The sequence below is a fragment of the Biomphalaria glabrata genome, chromosome 1 (genome assembly GCF_947242115.1).
Source record: "Biomphalaria glabrata chromosome 1, xgBioGlab47.1, whole genome shotgun sequence".
Classification (NCBI taxonomy): domain Eukaryota; kingdom Metazoa; phylum Mollusca; class Gastropoda; family Planorbidae; genus Biomphalaria; species Biomphalaria glabrata.
Window position 1 is genome coordinate 86202822 of NC_074711.1, and position 19819 is coordinate 86222640.

The window sequence follows — 19819 nt, forward strand, 5'->3', positions numbered from 1 at the left end:
TGTTCATCCAGTTCTATCCAGTGGCGTAGCATCCAAGGCGCGAAAGGGCTCAATGAACCTGGGCCCACGACCATTAGGGGCCCAAAGTCTGTGACTTACCAACCATGGCAAGTTTTGGGTTTTATTGCGTTTAGGCCCGTGGGGCCCACAGGAACTGAATTAAAACTATATGCATTTGAATGACTTTTGGTAAATATTCAGACAACTGATTTTTTTTTTTTTTGCCACACATTAAATTTGTCTTGGGGGGGGGGGGACACCAACATTTTCTTGAGCCAGTGCCCACGGGTACCTCGCTACGCCACTGGTTCTATCAGGACCATTAATGCAAGTCTCAACTAATCAACGATATACAATCAATGACTGACCAGTGGTCAGCTTATCTTAACAGCCTTGCTATTCACCCCCCACCCTTCTAATTTGCAAGCCTTTATTAATGAAGGTACGCAATCTTAATAGGTCAGATAAATAAATAGTCGACGGTGATAACAAAGGAGTTAAGCTTGCATGACTAGAGTTACGAAGCTTGTATTTGATTCGAACACAGGTTTCGCGGGAATATCCGAAGATATAAATAAGTCCCGCGACCCGTGAAAGGAATTTTTATGGTTATGACATCATTGCTTGTATGGGGGGGGGGGGTTGGGCAGGGAAATGGGGGTAAAGCCGTCAGAAGTGAGAATTAATGAACGCTATTATTTTGATGTATGAGAAATGTGCAGAGATAGATGCAGCTATAAATAGTTTAAGAAAAATAATATAAAAAAACGCGTCTCAATGGAAGGTCTAAGATGAAAATGCATTTTGGATGTTTTTTTATAGATTGGAGCTTAACTAAATGAATGAACGTGTGAACTTGGTCTCTTGAACACTTGCATGTTGACTTATCGATGTGAGGATTAAACTAGGTCAATATTTATTGAAGATGTTTGCAATTGTGGCCAAGGTCTTCTGATATTTAATCTGTTAGGGGAGGTGAAATGTTAGGAGAGGCGAAGTATTAGGAGAGGCCAAGTATTAGGGAAGGCGAAGTATTAGGGGATGTGAAATGTTAGGAGAGGCGAAATATTAGGAGAGGCGAAGTATTAGGAGAGGCGAAGTATTAGGGGAGGGGAAATGTTAGGAGAGGCGAAGTATTAGGAGAGGCGAATTATTAGGGGAGGGGAAATGTTAGGAGAGGTGAAATGTTAGGAGAGGCGAAATATTAGGAGAGGTGAAGTATTAGGAGAGGCGAAGTATTAGAGGATGGGAAATGTTAGGAGAGGCGAAGTATTAGGGGAGGTGAAGTATTAGGAGAGGCGAAATATTAGGGGAGGGGAAATGTTAGGAGAGGCGAAGTATTAGGGGAGGGGAAATGTTAGGAGAGGTGAAATGTTAGGAGAGGCGAAATATTAGGAGAGGTGAAGTATTAGGAGAGGCGAAGTATTAGGGGAGGGGAAATGTTAGGAGAGGCGAAGTATTAGGAAAGGCGAAGTATTAGGGGAGGGGAAATGTTAGGAGAGGCGAAGTATTAGGGGAGGGGAAATGTTAGGAGAGGCGAAGTATTAGGAGAGGCGAAGTATTAGGGGAGGGGAAATGTTAGGAGAGGTGAAATGTTAGGAGAGGCGAAATATTAGGAGAGGTGAAGTATTAGGAGAGGCGAAGTATTAGGGGAGGGGAAATGTTAGGAGAGGCGAAGTATTAGGGGAGGTGAAGTATTAGGAGAGGCGAAGTATTAGGGGAGGGGAAATGTTAGGAGAGGTGAAATATTAGGAGAGGCGAAGTATTAGGGGAGGCGAAGTATTAGGAGAGGCGAAGTATTAGGAGAGGCGAAGTATTAGGGGAGGCGAAGTATTAGGAGAGGCGAAGTATTAGTTGAGGTGAAATGTTAGGAGAGGCGAAATGTTAGGGGAGGTTATTATAGGGGAGACAATATTAAGATGACTAAATGCTAGGGAAATCAAAATGTCTGGTAAGGCTCTAATCGTAGAACCAAAAAAAAAAAAAGAAACTATTTTGTCTTGGAATATTTAATGTCTCTCCAAGCGGGATGTCACAATGAGGGACTTGTTCCTCGCTAGCACATCTTCAAGTACAAAAACAAAATTTAATAAAATACTCAGCAAGACACAAAGATAAAGGCACATTCCTCGTTCCATATGCTAGGAAAAATTTTCTACAAATGCTCCTTCTTCCTTAGCGCTATTAGATCATAGAATGGGTTGCCTGAGCTAGCCAGGAAAACCAGTGACTTGGCAGCATTTAGGTCATTGGTTAATATGCATGACTAGATGCACGACGTAACGTCTGTATTATATAAGAAATGATAAAAGAAGACACTAGAACTCTTCGATCCGTCACTTGCATGTCTGCGAAACTGGATTAGGGCAGAAGACTATTTTGGTACCACCAGTTTGAAGCAAATCGAAGAAATGCTCAACTCTTCACTTTTCTCCAGAGCGGTGGATGATCGATTCCGGCATTATCCCTAAACCCCGACAGATACAGTACCTACTCCAGTGCAAATATCACGTCACCCAGAGCTAAGCGCTTCCTAATTATACCAACAGCAGAGCTCTGCACCGGTCGAGCATGTAGAGGTAGGCTTGGACATCAGACATTTCCGGAACACGAGAAGAAGGGTGAGGAGCGCGGTTGCTGAGCGTTTAAGCGCTAGGCTTCCGAACCGAGGTCCCAGGTTCGAATCTTGGTGAAGACTGTGATTTTTAATTTCGGGATATTTTGGTCGCATTTGGGTCCACCTAGCTCTAATGGGTACCTGACAATAGTTGAGGAAAGTAAAGGCGGTTGGTCGGTGTGCTGGCCACTTGACACTCTCGTAAACCGTTGGCCACAGAAACAGATGACCTCTAAATCATCTACCTAATAGATCGTAATGTCTGAAAGGAGAACTTTACTTTTTACTTAAGAGGTTTAACTTACTCCACTTACCGAATGGCACCACGTTGACAGTTTGACGGTTACTTGACGGCCCGCTGTGTACGCGGTTTGGTCCCCTTTCCGGCCCATGGCCGTTACTGCTGGTGAACCTCAGACAGGACTAGGTGTGAAGAGCTCCCGGTACAAGGCCGCTACTGCTGGGAACCCTCAGACAGGACTAGGTGTGAAGAGCTACCGGTACAAGGCCGCTTCTGCTGGGAACCCTCAGACAGGACTAGGTGTGAAGAGCTCCCGGTACAAGGCCGCTACTGCTGGGAACCCACAGACAGAACTAGATGTGAAGAGCTCCCGGTCCAAGCCTGTAAGCTGAATAAGAGCCTTACCAGCGTTTAATCTGGGTGGATAATGGTGCCTACGGTGCCGGTTTCCTATTAATATATAGCTTTTATATAGCGCTACTTTCATGCTTAATTAAAGCATGCTCAGAGCGCTATCGTCCAATCTCATTTGTGGACCAGTGGGGGTGGGGGGTGGGGGAAGGGGAAATCTGGGAGAAGGTTTTTCCATGCTGCCTTTAGTCGCTCAGTAAACATAACTCTTCCAGAGTCGGGTGTCGAACAATGAGCCACCCATATACGGAGATCCATGTCTATGTCTAGATCTATGTCTGGCCTATATTTATTTTAATTTAGATTGTTGTCAAGTGTATAGCCTAATGACGATGCGTGAAAACTGAGCGATATAAAAGTAGTTGGGTTTGTTTTTTTTAACTTACAATTGAAACGAAGTTCGTATTAAAATTCCTTTTTAAAAACAACATTTGAATCTATGAATGAAGCTTGATTTATTAATGAAGAAGCTTGTGAGCTTTTTAATAAGACTTACTTCCCCTGAAGTTTTTCATTGAAAAGTGGTGTAATTTTTTTAAAAAATCTGCATGCATATATAATTTTTAAAATTAGATGGTTCACTTCCGGAATAGAAAAAAAAAGGAGCCGTAGCATCATAACTTTGAATGATCTAAAATATCATGATGTCCGATTTTCATTTTCTCTTCTAGTTTCTGATATCTAAACGGGACGGACGGACAGACAGGACACACAAAACTAATAGCATCTTTTCCCCTTTCGGGGGCCGCTAAAACTAAGTCATGTATTGATTGGGCATCCTTTGCGCCCCACCCTGTTTTTTTTTTTAAACTACGTCATTGTGTGGCCATGTTGTTGGTCCTCCATGACAATTTATGACGACAAATAATTTTGGTCAGTTTACTCATATTGTTGCACATGTCTGACAACATGAAAGGAAGTAAGGGGCGAAGCGACAACCGCATTGCATATCACAATCTTTTTATGGTCATCATACGCTACGATACAATCAAGAACCTCAAAGTTGTATTATATTGGGAGACTTATCCCTTATCTATCAGTAAGCTAATTGGCTTGTCTGATTGGCATTAATTCTTGGTTCTTATGAGATTGCATAATGCTTGACCTGCTATTTCTTATTCACACTATCAGCAAAAAAGGGCAGCAAAGATTACGATTACTAAGAAAACTGTCCTCGTTTAATGTTAGCGAAGAGGCCTTGACTATGTTTTATCACGCTCACATCTGTAATATTCTAAGTTTCAATATCACTTGCCTGGTATGGCAATCTGAGCATTAAAAATAAAAATAAACTTTATATAATCCTAAATGCTGCTGGTAAAATCATTGGCAAAAAAAAAAACAACCCATTTGGGCAGTTGTTTGAGACAAACATATATAAAAAAAAAGCTAACAAGATCCTCGAAATAAAGAATCACTCTTTGGGTCAGGATTTTGTGATTTTACCATCACAAAAGAGATACAAGACACCGATAGCAAAGACAAACAGACAAAAACACTCTTTTGTTCCCCTGGCAATCAAATCATTAAATAAGAACAATCTGATATAAACTTTGTCACATGTAAATTATGAGTGAGTCTGGTGTGAATGTACACTTTGGTTTCATATAGTTATAATGTTTTTTGTTTGGTGTAATGCACAAATTGTACGACAAATTTCCATACGGACAATAAAGATTATTATTATTATTATTAATCCTGAAATCAAATATATTTAGATATGTCTAAACCTTTTTTATTCAATAATTTGACAAAATTAGGTAAAAGCCTTGAGGCATTTTTCTTTATTATATTTTAGTTCTGAAAAAAAAAAAAGGTATCTTTTGAAGAAAAAAAAAATAAGAATGCTCCTTTATCTGTGACTATGACCTTATAATTGATGGACTCCAGCGGGTATATTACATTGAACAGTGTATTTGATCACGAACTATGTAGAACTTCTCAATAACCTTGACTGCTCAACAGTATTATATGTTCATGTATCTGCGACTATGAATTTATAATTGAGGAACTGTAGCGGGTATATTACAATGAACAGTGTAGATGAACTGTATACCACTTCTCAATAACCTTCACTGCTCAACGTGGATGCGTTAACCCGTTTGTCTTGTGTGATTGTAAGTGAAAGTATAATCTAAATAAAACAAAAAAAAAAAAAGAGAAAGATTTATTAACAAGGTTAGAGAGGCAAGTGGAACTTTGTTTGTTCTTGGACTATGCATAAAAAAATGATAACTCACAGATATTATATTTTATCTTTTCAGTCTGTGGTGATTCTAACAGAACTCCAGGGCCTCTCGGTGTCAACTGGTGAAGACTAGTTGTCCCGGGGTTTCATAGGGAGGAAACTATCACCAGACCAGACATGCTTGTATTCATAATCTACATATTTAAATTCCTCATGAGCGCACTGCAATGCTGCCTGGCTTCAAGTTTTGGTTTGATGAGAAGCCGGTGCAGTGCAGTTCTGCCCACTAAGTGTTTCTCCGGTGGTGATGAGGAGAACCGGTCAGACTAATTAAGTTCCTTTGGGGCACTGTTATAAACATAGACTTAAACGCTGACATTGTCATTTCTTTGAAACACTGACATAATCCCTTACTTAAAAACTGACTTGAACATTGACATCGACTCTGACTTGGACATTTCTGTTTCAACTTTATTGCAGAGTACCTGACTTTTTTTGCTCACTTTTATAGCGGGTCAAAGCTAGATCTAGTCACATTGTTCGGTGTCATAGCTGCGCAGAAGAAGAAAAAAAAATGTTGAAATGTGCCTGTTGATTTGAGATTACGTCCTACAGAGCTTGAAATAAACTTTCGGGAATCCAAACGAAGAATGTTGTTACGTGCCCTACAAGGGATGGGTTTGAGGCCGTTCATTGCGAAGTCTGACAAAACTGCGGCGGGGATTGTCAGCAGCAGGGGAATATGCAAATTTTGGGACATGACTTTATTTATTAAAGTTTTTTTTTTTTGTGGGCTAGTCACCTCCTCGCAGTGACTCAAAGCCATCTATCTTAATTGCAGAGGTCTCGCTTGGTTGTCACTGGATTTAGCCGCTAGTTGTTATTCCTCCCAAAGGTGGATCGCTTACGGTGTTATTTGTTGGAGTCTTCGACAGGTCGACCTTTTCTTCCATCCCCCTCTTGTTATTCTGATACCTGGAATCAAGCGTTGATGTGTGGATTTCATATTGCTTACTTAGTTGGGGTTATAAAGTTTCGTAATAGATCTACACCCTCATTAATTGTTTTTTTTTTTTTGGGCTATGTGGGAAGCGTGGTCGAGAGGCCAAGTGCGCTTGAACTTGGCTTGGCTTGGCTACCTAGAAGGGGGCTCGAGGTTCGACTAAAGGCAGCACGGAAAACCAACTCCTAGATACCCCCCTTCCCAACTGGTCTACAAATGAGATTGGACCAGAAGCGCTCTGATCATGCTATAAGCATGAAAGTAGTGCTATATAAAAAGCTATATTTCCATAGTATCATCACCGTAATGAAATAAAAATGTTAAATGGCGGTTTCCTTATTTTGCCTAAAAGTAAGAAAGTATTCCGTTGTATTAGTTTTAAAATATTATTTATTGTGTAACTGTCACGTGGGTTACTTGTCAAAGTCGTCAAAGAAGTATTAACAAAATAAATGTTTTACATTCAGGCTGTTACACAAAAGAGTAAATTAATGAAAGGGGGGGGGAATAATTTGTTTCCGGTTCCAAAGAATTAGAAAACTTTCGATTTGCGATTTCGGAAACCTATCAGATTGTATGAATTAAAGTGTTGCATTCTCACACTAGAACTAACTAGATCTAGAACTCCCCCTTTTGTTTTTTCAATGAATATTTTATCCAGATTGAGCAGTATCCTCAACAGGCCGAATGTTTTAACAATATTGGCACAATTGTCTTTTTTTTTTTTTTTTTTGGCTCATGTTCTCTTCATTTCCTATTTCCGGGATTCTCCCCCCTCCCTCTCCTAATCTCCCGCCGCTACAGATTAATTGGGTCATATTTGACATTTTCACTTTATTTGTACAAGGTGTGACAATCATTTCCTTTGTGGACAGACTGACTCACGCATATGCAACATATACGCACGCACGCACAGGTACGATAATCCAACTTTTGAACAAAATTTGGGAAAAGGAATCTGAGACTCTGTGGATATTGACCACTACAGATCGAGGGATAAATATCCTGAAAATTACGTTGTATGTGTGCTGTTTCATGCCGTGTTCACCTGAGCCACTGTACTTGCCCCTCCCTCACCCCGAAACAATTAGGTAGACAAATGATCCCCCCCAGTAACCATTGCCTCCCCCATTCTACACATCGCAGGTGTGTTATATATGTAACTAGAACGAAGTAATGTTCCAGCAGTACGGTGTACCCCCGGCTTATGCCAACTAATTTTTGTTTTCACCATGGATATTACGATTCTAATTTAGCTTTCACAACATTAGTGTGTAATCTGCCTGGTCGTGTGATATGTGCTATGGACTGTCGTCTCGATGGCCCCAGGATCGAATCTCGTGCCTTTTGCCGTCCCTCGCCGTCCTGCGGTTTGAGCTAGGAAGTTGTGAGCAACTTGTAAGTTGGTAGTAGCTCGGAAGTTGCTTGTTCCAACATCCATGTTTGTTTGTAAAATGTTTGTGTTTCGGATGTTACTTCAGAGTTGAAGATAATCTACATCCTATCCAGTTGAAGATAATCTACATCCTATCCAGTTGAAGATAATCTACATCCTATCCAGTTGAAGATAATCTACATCCTATCCAGTTGAAGATAATCTACATCCTATCCAGTTGAAGATAATCTACATCCTATCCCAAAAGTCCAGAAGGACGAAGGGAGATGGCAGTGGGCAGGCCTTGAACCAGGGACCGTAAAGTCCGGAGCGCATACAGCAAGACCAGGCAGCCATCCTTTGGTCACAAGGTGGATTCGAATTTGGATTCTAGAATTTTTGAAAATTCTGGAGCTAATTGATCACATAATTTAATTACAATGAGTTCTGAAATATCTGGTTACTGAGAGCCGCTCGTATTTTTTTTTTTTTGTGTGCTTTGTCAGAAAGTGAAACACTTCCTGTTTTTATTGCATGCTGTTACGGGCCTTTGTAATCCCAACATAAGTGTGGGAGTCCAGTGCCTGTGGACCACCAGAGGCGTTCAGTTACATGCGCGTGCATCACAGACTCACGCTGCGCAACCGTGTGAAGGGATACATGAACGCCCTTCGGGGACGTGAGCGCCCCATAAAGTTTAGGTTAGTGTCATAATAAGGGTGTGAAGGGGTGGTATGCTAAGGTGGTAGAGCAATGGAAGAGAGAGAGAGAGAGGGGGGGGGAAGAAAGGGAAGTGGTTGAACTTATCAGATTATGAGATGGATAAGAGTCGAACATCAATCTTGGTAGGCCTACTTCGTTGGCCTTAAGAAGTGGCGCAAGAGGTATGTTCCTTAGGGAGGTATATAACTATTAGTGAGGAAGTTTTTGTAAACTGTTTGGACGGTGGTTAGAACCTAGGAAGATAAACTTATTGTTAAGTAGCGCCCCTACACCGCCCACGTCGTCCTTAATCTCCCTTCTCTTAAAAGAAGTCTAGAACATTAGCCTTGAAGTGAAATGGCTAGATTTATGTTATCTGCTTAAATAAAGCTAAAAAAGTTGATATATATCTTATATAATACAGACGTTACTTCAAAAAAAGAAGATGATTACGTCCTACGCGTCATGCATTCAGTCATGCATATTAACCAATGACCTAAATTCTGCCAAGTCACTGGTTTTCCTGGCTAGCTCAGGCAACCCATTCCATGCTCTAATAGCACTAGGGAAGAAGAAGTATTTGTACAAGTTTGTCCTAGCAAATGTATTAATCATGTGCGAAGTACCCACCAATTGAAGGCCCTATTTTGCCTATGCCTAAATCCGGACCTGGTGAAATAAAAATCAGGGATATAAAAAAAAAAATTAAATTGGAAATCTGTTTTGGAATCATACAGACTCCAACAAAGAAACACACACACACACGTGACAGCAGATATTTTATGATTGTGAGACTAGAGACAAAAAGTCAACAAAGCTACTTGTAGTCAGTCTTCAACCTACCGACGGGGCAACACTAATAGTTCGTAAATCAACTTCCCAGCTCTACCCCAAGGTCCACACGAGGTGGGCTCTTAAGTGCCGATGACTTTGACTGTATGAAGTGGTGAATGGGGCCGGAAGACGGTAGGGGGGGGGGGTTATAAACTTGAAGGAGTGGATGAAAGAGTTCCCACTACCAGTTAACCTGTCCCATACAGTCATTCCGTTTATCAGGTGAGAGCCATCATGTAACCTGAGAAGTCTGTTACCCTGAGATCAAAACAATAAAAAGGAAAAAAAAATATAACAAAGTAGGGTTCCGGTTTACGGCGCCCTCCCCTCTCCAATCTCAAACACTCACCCTTTTTACGCCCCTCCCCAGCTCCCCCGCTGTTTGCGATGGCTTTCAGTTCATCTTGAAATATTAGACGTAAGCCGCTATCACAAGCAGTAGCAACTACTTACTTCTAACATCTAGATCTAAGCCCATATGTTTTGTAAGACGCAACATTTGACTATGTCACCAGAGAAAAAATCTCGGTAAAAATGTACCCAAGTACGAAATTGAGTTTTTTTAAACATATCGGTGGCTGGAAGTTGTTTTTTTTTTATATATATCAACTCGTGCGTCTGTCTGTCTGGGGCAACTTTTAAACACGTTAGTTCTCCCGCTTCCCAATTTCGTATCAAGTTGAAACTTTGCACAAGAATTTATTGTTCCTAACAAATTAATTAAAAAGTTTACCAATTAATAAAATTGATTACGTCTTTGCTAATTTTTTTAAATATGTAAAACTGAAAACAAAAATCGTATAGCGCATCTTTCAATAGCATATTCAGTATGTTATAGTGACACTATAGTCTAATCTCTTTTCTGGGCATTTCTCTCCCCCCTCTCTCTTCCCACTCTCTCTCTCTCTCTCCTCTCCCTCTCTCTCTCTCCCTCTCTCTCTCTCTCCCTCTCTCTCCCTCTCTCTCTCCCTCTCTCTCTCTCCCTCTCTCCCCCTCTCTCTCTCCCCCTCTCTCTCCCTCTCTCTCCCTCTCTCTCTCCCCCCCTCTCTCTCTCCCTCTCTCCCCCTATCTCCCCCCTCTCTCTCTCCCTCTCTCCCTCTCTCTCTCTCCCTCTCTCTCTCTCTCTCTTCTCACTCTCTGTCGTCTCTCGCCCTCTGTCCTCTCTCGCTCTTTCCTCGCCATTTCTCCCTAATTATCACCCCCCCCCCATACTGAAATCAGTCAATACACGTTGAAGAACGGGCCCACTGGGGCCGGCGTCCTAAAAGCAGACAATTTTCCCATTCGTCTTACAACAGACAATATGTTATCGCTCAGACTCTCTCACACACACGCGCGCGCGCACGTCAGATATAACCTGGAGTTGAACGTAGCGCTTCTCTTGAGGAGGGAGGGGATAGGGCGCCGAGGGTGTAAGGGAGGGGAGAGGGGTAGGTGGACACCTGGATAAATCATTACACAGAAAAGAGGAGTCTACCTCCAGGTAAAAACAAAACAACACAAAAAGTGATCCGCAATTCCATGCGTCTTTGCCTTGTTTTTACTTCTCAGAGCATGCAAGTGCTTGCACGCGTCTGACTCTTTGAGGGTCTCAACCGTTGCAAGATGGAGCGCCCCCCCCCCACACACCTTTTATAATCCTTCCTGACATATCCACAAAGACAAAAGTATTTCTAGTTTCTAGATCTATGTATCAATAGCGTTGGGAAAGCAAATGAGTGTAACATGCATTTAAACTGTGACTGCGTGTGGGCTGGAGCTAGAAAAGTTAGGCGCCTTCAAGGAACCTTCTTCGTGAGGTTTTCTTCTGTGTGGAAGACACACCTGGATTGATTATCGAACTTAGATCAAAGAAAATTATGACAACTACAAAAGATAATCGGGGGTGGGGGGGGGGGGGCGATTGGGCGATAATGAGCCCACGCTAGTAGTGGCTCAAGATGGAGAAAGTTGTTTTTTAAGGGTTGGGGGGTGTGGAAAGGTAAAAAGGGGGGGGTGATGTGGTTATGTTTTAGCAGTGACGTACAGGCCTGTTTCCTGTTGCACTCACGCACGCGAAGTTCTCACATCTTCGCACGAAGCGACACCCTCAATTCCTCGCACCGCCACACGTGACGAAGATTGTGAGATCTATTAGTCAGGGGTCAACGCCTGTACTGCTCTGGGAAAAGGGGGAGGGGGGAATGCGAGTGCCTAAAAAACACGCGCGTTAGTCGGACCAGCTCATTCGCCTTAGCTTCCAACAGATGTTCTCGTAAATGTGGGTCAACTGTGGCCGGACATTTGACTAATCCATCTTGATGACCCCCACAGGCATGCTCTTAAGCTGTCGCGTTTGTTTTGATTTGAGCAGGCCACGAATCTGACCAGTACTCACGCGATAAGAGATGTTCTTGTATCTGCTTCTAGAGAGTTCTTTCTATTATCGGATAGAAGGATTCCTTTTCAATGGAAGTCTTTGAAGGGACGCTTGGTCCCTAGTTATGCTGTCAGAAAAAAAAGGGGAGGGTGGGGCAGAAGGCTTAAATTGTTAAAAAATGTCACGTTTTTTTTTCGAAATACACGCTTTCCTTTCTCGAAAATTTCAACTGTATCTTATCTTATAAATTACAGACGTTCTTTTAAAGGAGAAGATAATTACGCCCTAATTTATGTATCACACTGGAGTCGTGTATGCTTGCTATAAAATTAGACTCTGCTAAGTCATTAGTTTTCCATGCTGATTTAGGTAACTCTTTCCAGGCTCTCGCGTGGACACGGGAATAAGGAGCACTTGTATGAGTTTGTCCTGGCATATTGAATAAGAAATGCGCCTTTATCTTTGTGTCTTTCTGGGTATTAGGTCGTGTGCTTGTATTTGTGGATTTTGGTTCAGTGTTTTATGTATTTTATTGCTACTTTGCTTGTTAGTCTTCTGTCTTTATGTGTCTCTAAGTTTAGTGATTTTACTAACGACGTTACTATAGTCATCTATGAAGGATCCCTTCTTGTGAATAGAGGATGCTACTATAGTTGAGCAACCTTTCTTGTTTTACTTTTATTTTATTTGATTTATATTTGGTCTGGGCTTAACAAAATAAATAGTCGAAGATATTAATTTTATTAGTCAACCCTAACCTGTATTTGACTATTTATATTTATTTTTCCACGTGGATAATAAAGATTATTATTATTATTATTTCGGACTTATCTTCAGTATTGAATCATTGCGTCCTATCCAAACCTTTTGCTGGTCAACAAGGGATGGCAGCGGACAGATTTCAAACCCAGGACCTTTGTGCCAAAACCACACGATCTTGAAGCCATCACTAAAATTCATCGGGTTTGGAGCAAATTGGTTAAAGCTTAATCGTCAATTTAAGAGAAAAGTCTTAAACTGGACTTTAAAAATTGGCTTCTGCCGCTAGTCACCGACATACTGACTATGAGAGAAAAAAAGGTGTTCCACATAGCAGTTAAAGTCTGGGTGACCAGCGTACTATTTGACCTGCTCCGTATTTCTGTAGCAGCGTGTATTTCCTCCTCCCTGTTTGTTTTATCACAGCATACAATATTTTATAAAATAAACATGACGTCACACGGGGGAAATAAAAAAAAAGGGGGGGGGGTCTCTTTTAGCCTTCACACATTTCTTTCTAACGATCTCAGCCTCCGCGAAATTCAACGCGGTGGGCCACCCCCATTTGTTACAGCCGGGCGTGAGTCTACAACTGACACTTGGGTTATTTAACAATGTTTCAACACATGCCTGTGCGTGCATGCGTTGGATGGTGGGGTGCGGGGGGTGGGGGGGGGGGGCAAAGGGGGGGGAGGGAGGGGGCGGACAAACTAGCATGAGGTAGATGTAAAGATATATTTATGAGAGGATGAACAATGATACAGAGACGATAATACGATCAAGAGGGCTAAGAGACGAGGGGGTGGAGGAGTAGACGATAGCGAGAGAGAGAGAGAAAGATGGAGTGGGGTCTGAGAGATGTATGGAGTCCTGATAAAGTGGGTGGGGGGGGGGAGGGGAGGCGTTGAAGAGCATGTGGCACTCACCTTATGCACGTGCACTCACATTTTGAAGGTAACTGATACCACGTGACCAACATTCATCACCGTACGTGCCATGTCATCGCCATTCACAAATCGAGCCCGCTCTGTGTGTGCGTGTGTGTATAAATATGTGTGTGTATATAAATATGTATGTGTGTGTATATAAATACATGTGTGTATGTATAAATATGTTTGTGAATATATCTATATGTATTGCCGGTGAGTGCGGGTTAATTCGAGATAGCGTGTGTAAAGAATATAACGGATAAATACCGGTGTGGCTTGCAGTAACTGATATAACAAGCTGAAGTTTACAGACAGGTGACAGGACATGACATATCGACTGACATCCAGACAACTAACTGCAGAAATGTTCTATTCTTCGAGCCCCTGTCATGAAATTTGGAGCACCACCAGTAACTTCCTACCAAGTCCTTCAAAGCGGCATACTCTATCGAGGGGACCGAACAAGACACTAGCCACGAAACCCTCCTATAGAATAGAAACAACTATATGCAGAATTTCCTGATCTGAAACCATGTCGAATATAAGATTACTTGTCAGAACTCTTCAACATCAAAGATGAGAATGAAGAAGAAGAAAAAGAGGAATTAATAGAAATGAAATGGTGGAAGGGTGGAGGGGGTTGTACCTGAACTCTTCAAACACTATGTTAATAAAATTGTTATGAAAGGCACCATTGAAATTTCATTAAGACTCCCACAATTCTCAGACAACGTTGACATCTCGACCCCTATAATTTTGCTTTCAATCCTATGCGCTTTTAATAATACTCCTAGAACTTAAAGCTCTTTATCTGAAAACTATCAAAACTTGTCAAGCACAGTTTTAACCAATAATATGTAAAAGGTATTAAAAGCCATTAGTTGATATTGAGTGCACTACATTTGCCGTATCTGCGCTAACCTGCTGTAATCAATGATTTCACTGAAGTCAAGTCTCGATATCAGCTTGAAATAATTGTCATCTGCCGTAAGCATTACATCTCTTTTTCTAGCATCAAGTAATTGAAAGTTGGATGTTGCTTCCCTCTAGAAATAATATTTTGATGGACAGGGCTTAATCTTCCTTTTATTCAACAGTTGCTCTATCCGCTTTAATTGACAGGTTAACAGGTAGAATTTTATTTTTGGTTCGTCTTCGGTAAAAATATCTGGCATATGGTGCTAAAGAGACATGAAATGTTAATATGTCAGGATGGATTTGACACTTGTTTTTAATTGTACTCTTATATTTGCTAAGGAGATTAATAGATTTTCTTCTAAATTTAAATACGAAAGTAAGGAAAGAAAATTATTCGTCGAAGTAACTTTTGATGTTATAAAAGACATCGTGATATTTAGTTAGGAGTTACCAGAAAGAAATCGATCAATTGATTTGATGAATAGGAAAGAAATTGTATCGAGTACAAGTACTTTTTGTTTATCGATCCCTAATTTAAGTTAAAATAATCCAGCAAACGGTTAGCCCTACGTAAAGACCTGTGAGGTGGCAACGAGCTGTTGGTCTAAACTGCCCAAAGGTTGTGACGTTGTAGTTCAGTGTGGTGATTATGTTTTGTACATAATATTGTAAACGGTACGTCATAGAACCTTGGTTGTAAGACTGAAAGAATTCTATGTTTATTTATTAATTTTACTATTATTTCATTGGTTCATTGGTTGGGACAGAGTGACAGCGCTTGAAGTTTTGTTATTGTTGACAGAGGACCGGAGTTTTGTGATAGCGTAGTAGGAGCCATTATAAGGCAGTTTGATAGTTAATGTATATTTAGGAATTCAGCTTTTGTTGGCGTTATCTACAGTTATAATTTATTCTTATTTCTTTATTAAACATTTCTTATTCCTAACGCATCCCTGGTGTTCTTGAAGTATTGCATATGTAATGTATACATGTCAAAGTCATAGGCTACAAGTTCACAACAATCACAACAATGGTGGAGCAGCAGGGTATGTCAACAAGTTGACAGGTGAACTAATTCATCCTTATAGTTGTTATCTATTATCTTCTGGTCAGCAGTTATCCCTACTGACTTCAAATATAGGGCTAGAAAATCAATTAACTCAGGGACTAAAAGGCTTGTCCTAAAGTATAAGAACAAACCTACGTCCATAAAATGGCCGAGAAAGTATACGGTGACCTACTAAAACTATATGAAACGGGGAAGAGTCTTGGCTACCAGAGAGAAGAATTGGACGAGTGGGTTGCTAAAATCATAAGACAGAATGAGGAGAGAGATACTAGAATGGAAGAGAGGAAAGAAAAAGCGAAAGTAGAAGAGGAAGAACGGAAACAAAGGGCGAAAGTAGAAGAAGAAAAGGCGAAAGTAGAAGAGGAAGAACGGAAACAAAGGGCGAAAGTAGAAGAGGAAGAAAGGAAACAAAGGGCGAAAGTAGAAGAAGAAGAAAGGAAACAAAGGGCGAAAGTAGAAGAAGAAGAAAGGAAAGAAAAGGCGAAAATAGAAGAACGGAAGATGGCAATGCTGGAAGAAGAGATGAGATTTAAATGGAAACTAGAAGAGGACCAAGTAGTGGCCAAAATAAAAAGAGACGACGAGGAATCGAAGGCCAAAATTGCCGCAATCGAAAAAGAGAGTAAAGCAAAGGAGGTAGAGGAGCAGGAAAATAGGAACACGAGGAAAAGAAATACGCCCCAAACAAAGAGACAAAAATTCGTGGAAGGCACGGATAAGATGGATGCATTTATCAACAGATTTGAAATGCTGATGAAACTTGAAAAAGAACCACAACACGAATGGGCCATACAACTTCTCAGTTTGGTCGGAGGAAAGGCCCTCGATGCACTACAAGTCCTAAGCGATGACGAGGTAGCAAACTATGCCATCCTCAAGAAAACATTGCTTGATTTCTATCAATATAGCGAGGACGACTACCGACAGAAGTTCCATGAGCTAAAACCACCATCAGACGGCAACATGAAGCAATTCGTTTCTGATGTGAAAATAACGTTCGAAAAATGGGTTCAAGCATCTGGAATTGAAGAATCCTTCGACAGTCTAAAGCAGTTTATCATCGTGGACAAAATCGTATCAACTTCTGGGAGGAATCTGTTTGCCTTCCTACAGGAAAGAAAACCGAGAAGTGTGGAGACCGTTATGGAACTGTGTCAAACTTATGTAGCGGCACATCCGGGCGAAATACTACAAAAGGTTGAAAACAGTGAAGAAATCGAATTTGCCGCCGCAGCAATCTCTACAACAGCACGATTTACAAAGGAAGAAACAGCACAACAACAAAGTCCACCACAAAACAGAGATATACAAAGAGAACGAAATGATTATAGACTAAATCAGTCACCGGCCCAGTCACCGGCCCAGAGAAGTCAAGTGAGATGCTACAACTGTGGGAGAATGGGGCACATAGCGAAGTATTGTCGAGATGCCCGGAGAACAGAATACTACAAGAACGATGTTGTAGCCCATGTTGGAGGCTTGGCGGATAGCCTTTCACCTTACGTATGTCCAGCTATAGCAAATGGCTATCATACCCACGCCCTACGCGATACTGGGGCCACCAAATGTGTACTCTTAGCTAAACTTGTGAGACCTCACCAGTACACTAAGAGACAATGCAAAGTACAAGGTTTCGGAGGACAAATAAAGAGCTACCCAACAGCTATAGTACACATTAACTCTCCGTATTTCAATAAAAAGGTTGAAGCTATAGTTGTTGAGAATGGTCCATTCGAAGTGGTGATAGGGAATGTACCAAATATAGAGTGTCCCAGTGAGGCTCAGATCGACAGATGGAAACAATTTTTTAACTGGGAGCCAACACAAGAAGCTGATGACATCGACCAATCAGCAACGACTGAAGTTGAAGGCAGACAACAAAATTTAAAAACAGAACAAGATAGTTATGATGATGTTAACAGTAACGAAAATAAGGAAGATTTATTTGTGCACCAGACAGCCATAGTTAAAAGCAACCCAAGAAAATACCCTACAAGTGTTACAGAAGGCGGAAAAACGGAATTTGACGTCGTCGAACAAGTGAAACGAAAAGAAACAGCAAACGTATCTGGTCCAGGTGGTTCTAATGTGCAGGGCAGTAAAGATTCTGCTGACCGAAGTAGCTCTAGGACGAGTGGATGGTATCTATGGTACAGAGAAAATGGCAAGGGAGGAAGGCGGCAGTACCCAGAGGACCGAGGAGAAGTCCAGCCTCAAAGATACCAAGGCTATCAAGGACGCAGACCTTGTTACAGACGCAACTACGGCAGCCCACCAGTCAACAGATATTATGATAAGCGAGACAGATGGGAAGGTCCATGGCGACGAAGAGAATTTGATCGAGCTGGTTATGGACGTGGAAAAGGAAGAAACGACCATGACGTCAGAATCTAAGAACTGAAGTAAGCAATGACACCCTCAAGATACCGTTAAGACAGCAAAGAGGACGAAATGGGAACGTGTCCGCTTACTGGAGACCACAGAGAGAAACGTTTCACTACTATGTTCTGAGGGAAATGCACACTCCAGTATAGTGATGAATGTTTTTTTTGATTGACAGCGGTGGCGAAATTCAAGGCTGACCTGCTTCTAGAATGTGCATGTATTTTGAAGCTACACATGTGCAGAGCTACTAGTATAGTTTGGACTAAATTTCCTCAAGGTCAAGGTCAAATACAGAGTTACAGCCATACTGTAGCTGACGGTTTGTGTGTGTGGAGACTACTTTCAGTTCCTGTGACGGGGGAAAAAAAAACAACAACGTGAACATAATACCTGTGTCGAAGTATTAGGCAGAATATTTGACTTAGTGACCTTTGATCTAGCGACCAGAAGGAAACAACTGCGTGTTAGTATGAGACAATGCGAAACTGTCTGTACTAGTCACAGGTTTGCTGTGTATAGAGACATTGTTTCCCTTAACAACTGGCAGTACTTTCTCGTATCGCCTTTGAGTCACTCTTGATTCAGACTTGACTCAGACTTGATTCAGACGATGTGCAACAAGTTTGAAAACAGCACCGCAACAGTGCAGTTCCTCTCCACCCCCCAGTAATGTGACTCCACCACGTTTGGTCAGACTGCAGAGCGTTGTCAACATATCTTTACACCACTACCTTTAATCTTCTTGGTGTAGGAAGAACGTTTTGAAACCTCGGCGTATGAGACTATGTGTAACAAGTGAATAGTGAAACAAGGTGACGTCTGACAGTACAAGTCTTTTGGTGGGGCAGCTTTCCACCATAACACCCTCAGAACAAGTGACTCCATTCATGGTGTTTTAATGCCTACATTCGCAGGATGTATGACTAATTATAGCTCCATACCTAGTGTTACCCCCCCCCAAATCCTCAGGACATTTTTTCTTATTCTTACTCTTATCTTATTATATGTCGACAACCCATTTTGACTGCATTCTATGTGCACAGTTTGACAGATAGTTTTCAGCCAATGTTGACCAGATACGAAGGTACACGAATCACCGTGATGAGTGACCAAGGCCTGCATTACCAAACACCTAATATAAATGCTGATATCAGTTGAGATGTATTTCCTTTTAAACAAAGTCACAATGTAGTGAAGCAAGTCTCCTATTTGTATTGGACATGAGTACTTGATGACCAGTTTTGATTAGTCTAAACGGATGATGTATAGTTAGCGTTTTTTTTCTCCAATACAAGTTAATTCTGGATGTTGTAAAGAAATTGGTTGAAATTGTGAACAAGGAGAGTTAATTGGGGAATGTAGATGTGTTAACTAGTAATTTTTGTGTGATTCTGTCATTTTTTCTTTTTTCCAATTTGGTTTTGAGTTCAATGCTATCGAGTGTAGAGTGTATCTGTATTTTTGTGTGTGCACTCTTTCTTTACCTGATACCGGAATTTAAGCTAGTAACTTTGTACGCTATTAATAAGTTATATTAATAGCTTATTTTGGTAAGGGGGGAATGTGGTGATTATGTTTTGTACATAATATTGTAAACGGTACGTCATAGAACCTTGGTTGTAAGACTGAAAGAATTCTATGTTTATTTATTAATTTTACTATTATTTCATTGGTTCATTGGTTGGGACAGAGTGACAGCGCTTGAAGTTTTGTTATTGTTGACAGAGGACCGGAGTTTTGTGATAGCGTAGTAGGAGCCATTATAAGGCAGTTTGATAGTTAATGTATATTTAGGAATTCAGCTTTTGTTGGCGTTATCTACAGTTATAATTTATTCTTATTTCTTTATTAAACATTTCTTATTCCTAACGCATCCCTGGTGTTCTTGAAGTATTGCATATGTAATGTATACATGTCAAAGTCATAGGCTACAAGTTCACAACAATCACAACAGGCGATTTATAACGTTTGGTCTCGGCCCAATGCAATAGATATACTACTTATACTCAGAAAAAAAAATTCAATATAT

General features: G+C 41.1%; 2 protein-coding genes across 6 annotated transcripts in view; both read left to right on the forward strand.

Annotated features, from left to right (window-relative positions):
• LOC106054273 (slit homolog 2 protein-like) overlaps window positions 1-19819 on the forward strand; it is a 184536-nt gene that overhangs the window by 16949 nt on the left and 147768 nt on the right. The window lies entirely within an intron of this gene.
• Window positions 14977-18743, forward strand: LOC106058883 (intersectin-1-like). Its single transcript, XM_013216397.2, has one exon. The coding sequence runs from the start codon at window positions 15550-15552 to the stop codon at window positions 17797-17799; it is 2250 nt and encodes a 749-aa protein (XP_013071851.2). The 5' UTR covers window positions 14977-15549; the 3' UTR covers window positions 17800-18743.